The sequence below is a fragment of the Argentina silus genome, assembly GCF_951799395.1.
Source record: "Argentina silus genome assembly, chromosome: 22".
Lineage (NCBI taxonomy): Eukaryota > Metazoa > Chordata > Actinopteri > Argentiniformes > Argentinidae > Argentina > Argentina silus.
Window position 1 is genome coordinate 8,944,103 of NC_139676.1, and position 3,458 is coordinate 8,947,560.

The following is a 3,458-nucleotide window of genomic DNA, read 5'->3' on the forward strand; positions in this document are numbered from 1 at the left end:
TCCCTGTTGCTTTGCCTATCCCTCCTCTCTCTCTACTGGAATTTCTTATTTGTTTTGACTCTGTGTGTGTGTGTGTGTGTGTGTGTGTGTGTGTGTGTGTGTGTGTGTGTGTGAGTGGGTGTAGCCTGACACTTCAAGAGTACAATCATGCTTAATAATATGATGTGTGATGTTATCACACATCTGACCTTCATAGAGAGCTGAGAAACCGGAGTATTGGCCATTGAGAGATATATTTATTCTTTACATACTGCAGTCATGATCACTGTTGTAGGTCATGATGTCATATAAAATGGCAGTGTGCTTGTCAATCACAATGAAAATAGAACAAATATTCAGAGACAACATTCTATTTTACAACATAACATCATAAAATACTACACACAGCATGATTGTTATCACATTATGTCTCCATTGTGATTCAAACATTTACAAAACTGTAGAAAATGTGGTTAATTGTATGTGGCTGAAATGGTTTTGAGCTTTTTAAAAAGTTTGCATTATCAGTTGGTTCTCAAGCTGAAAAACACAATTTCAATGCTTTACTGCACGCATAGCCTCTCCAAAAAAAAAGCCTTACAACACAATACATTTAGATGTTTTTCACTGGTACATTATCTGAAGCCACTGATCCATGCACAATGCACTGAACAATGTGATATATAAAAAAAGAAACCTGCAAAGAACTGATGTCCATCATACCATTCTTTTGTTCTCCCCCCTGCAAAGGATCTTTTTAAAAGACCTCCTGAAGTCATTGTTGAATATGGTATAGATGATAGGGTTCAGGGAACTATTGCAATACCCGAACCAGAAGAAGAACTTAAACAATGTTTTGGGGACACAACAGGAGTCGCACAGGGCGGTCAGAGTGTACGTGAAGAAGAAGGGGAACCAACATATGACGAACACTCCAATGACCACGGCCAGAACAAAGGTGAAGCGTTTCTCTCTGTTCTGTCTTCCCTTCCACCGGCTCCCTTTGGTGCTCTGAGCCCTTTTGGGGATGTTGTCCCCAGGTTTGATTTGGCTGTGTTTGGTCTTCCCCCTGGCCCTTTTCTTTTTGATAGAACAGGGGTTGTTGACTCTGTGATCGGAGGATGACGACTCCTCCATGTCCACCCCGTTGATCTCACCCTTCTCCTCCACTCCTTCTCTTCCTCCCTCCACCTCTCTGTCTTGCGCTGCTCCATTGAGCTTCTCGTGGCAGTGCCTGTCCCCGCTGTGGCCGTTCTCCTTCTTGTCCACCTCCCCCGCCGCCGCCGTCGCCGCCGCCGCCCCCGTTGTCTCCTTCCTTTTCCTGTCGCCCGGTGGCGCCCGGGTCCTCTTCTTGGCGATCTGGTAGATCCGGATGTAAACGAGGATCATGATGATGCAGGGGACGAAGAAGGAGCCGATGCTGGAGGAGATGATGTACCACTTGTCCTCGTTGATCTTACACATGGGGCCCTCCTCCTTGTCGCTCTCCTTTTCCATGGTTATCAGTGGCGGGAATGAGATCACCGCTGCGATGACCCACACGATGACGATGATGCATTTTATCCTGCGGGGAGTCCGTTTGAGGTTGTACTCTATGGCCTGGGTGATGGACCAATAGCGGTCCAGACTGATGGCGCACAGGTGGGCAATGGAGGCGGTGCAGAACAGAACGTCCAGCGCCAGGTAGATCTCGCACCACACCTTGCCAAAGTACCAGTAACCCATCAGCTCATTGGCCAGGGAGAAGGGCATCACCAACGTGGCGACCAAGATGTCTGCCGACGCCAGCGAAACCAAGAACAAGTTCTGAGGGGCCTTCAGGGCCCGACTTGTAAACACTGCTATGACGACGAGGACATTGCCAAATACTGTTAGGAGAATCAGCATCCCCACTAGGACGGTCAGGGGCAGGGAGATCTGGATGGCATAGGGGGGTCTGCCAGGAAGGGTCTCGTTGGTCAAGTTGTCGCACCCCATTGGAGAAGATCGGCCCTCCTCCGCCACAGAGATCACGTGAGGTTGTCAAAGGTTGTCTGCAAAAGACTGTTTGCAGTGTGCAGCTCAAAGACTGGCCCAGGGTTTTTGCACTCTTCAATGGTATTTGTGTATTTTTCGCTCCATTATATGTCAGTTTAGAGAGAGCAATTTTGGATGAAGATATGATGTCACTTCATCTGGAAATAGGGAGCAGAGGTAAGATTTGTAAGCTCGAAATGAGAGACGTCATGTATTAGGCTTCACGAATTCAACACAGCTCTTGTATGATATAGCCTACTTTTACACTTTTTTTTTGCAAATAATAACCGCACATACTTGATAGAGGAAAAAACTTACCTCAAGCATTCTGGTGTGTCACAAGTCCTTTGAGTGCCCGACAGAAATTACTGTGAGTGCGTAACTTCTTTACGCGCGTCAATAACTGGACAATCAGCTTGGCTCTTGCTCATCGCTTGGTAGATCATGGATGAACTGAGCGTTCACAGTTGTGCTCTCTCTCCACCGAATTATCCCTCCGCTGTATCTAGGTCTGCCTCACCAATGGGGCTAATAGAGCCGTAATCATGTTATCCTGGTGCTCCTGCATTGCCGTCTGCGCGAGGAGTCTCTCCCCTAGTACTGCCCGCTCCGCCACTCCCTCTCTTTATAACCCCTACCTCCTAGACAGCGTTGCTTAGCAGCACCCCAGAGCCACACCACTAGGAAATTAACTGAGGCTTATTACTTTGTTTAACTCCATTCACTATAGCTTTACGCACAATCACAACCACCGTTATACAATTTTTATAGGTTACTTTAATATTAGAAACAGGATAGCTGAAGGAGAAAGTGCATTTTTACGCATGAAACGCAGTTATACGCAGTTGTAGTCTAGATATATGGCAGTATCACAATTACGCACGACTAGTGTGTTACAATTGAATGAGAAATCATCATAGCGTTTTTGATGAGCATGTGCCGGGGCTGTTAGATATTGAATATCACATTAATTGAAATGTCGTTGGCAAAAGTTTAGATTTTACACTGGGGGAAAATATAATCTTGAAAATGTAATGGAAATGTAATCTTACATTAAGCCATATCATTTTTGCCATATCATAAGTGTTCAATAAGCCTATCCGTGGAGATAAAGCAACTATGATTGTGCAAACAGAACATAATCAGAAATATGCATAATTGCTTCAACAATGTTGACCATCTGAATCATGCAGCGCTATCATGGCAGTAGCCAAATAGTAGAGGGACGTGTTGACCGTATGAAATTGACACCTAGGCCTACTTCGTGTGTTTAGGGAAACTGTTAATGAGAATGCATCAGAGCGCGGATTTAGCGCGAGGGTACAGTGACACCTGTCGTCTTCTGTATAAAATAAATAAATAAATTTAAATAAATAAATTTAAAAAACAATACAAAAAAGAATACAAAAAACAGCTCCAGGCGCGCGGGGACCTTCCTCTCCAACTCTCGCTTCGACGAAGCC

General features: G+C 45.2%; 1 protein-coding gene across 1 annotated transcript; it reads right to left on the bottom strand.

Moving 5' to 3' along the window:
- Positions 1–216: 216 nt before the first annotated feature.
- adra2a (adrenoceptor alpha 2A) lies at positions 217–2,577 on the bottom strand. The gene is made up of 2 exons (XM_083693698.1): positions 2,314–2,577; positions 217–2,153 (listed from the first exon to the last, which is right to left on the bottom strand). Exon 2 carries the CDS (start codon positions 1,954–1,956, stop codon positions 697–699), a length of 1,260 nt encoding a protein of 419 aa, XP_083549824.1. The 5' UTR covers positions 1,957–2,153; positions 2,314–2,577; the 3' UTR covers positions 217–696.
- Between the last annotated feature and the right edge of the window lie 881 nt (positions 2,578–3,458).

Bases quoted from the DNA above. Each gene is read 5' to 3' on its own strand.
- adra2a (XM_083693698.1), bottom strand. From the start codon at position 1,956: ATGGGGTGCGACAACTTGACCAACGAGACCCTTCCTGGCAGACCCCCC.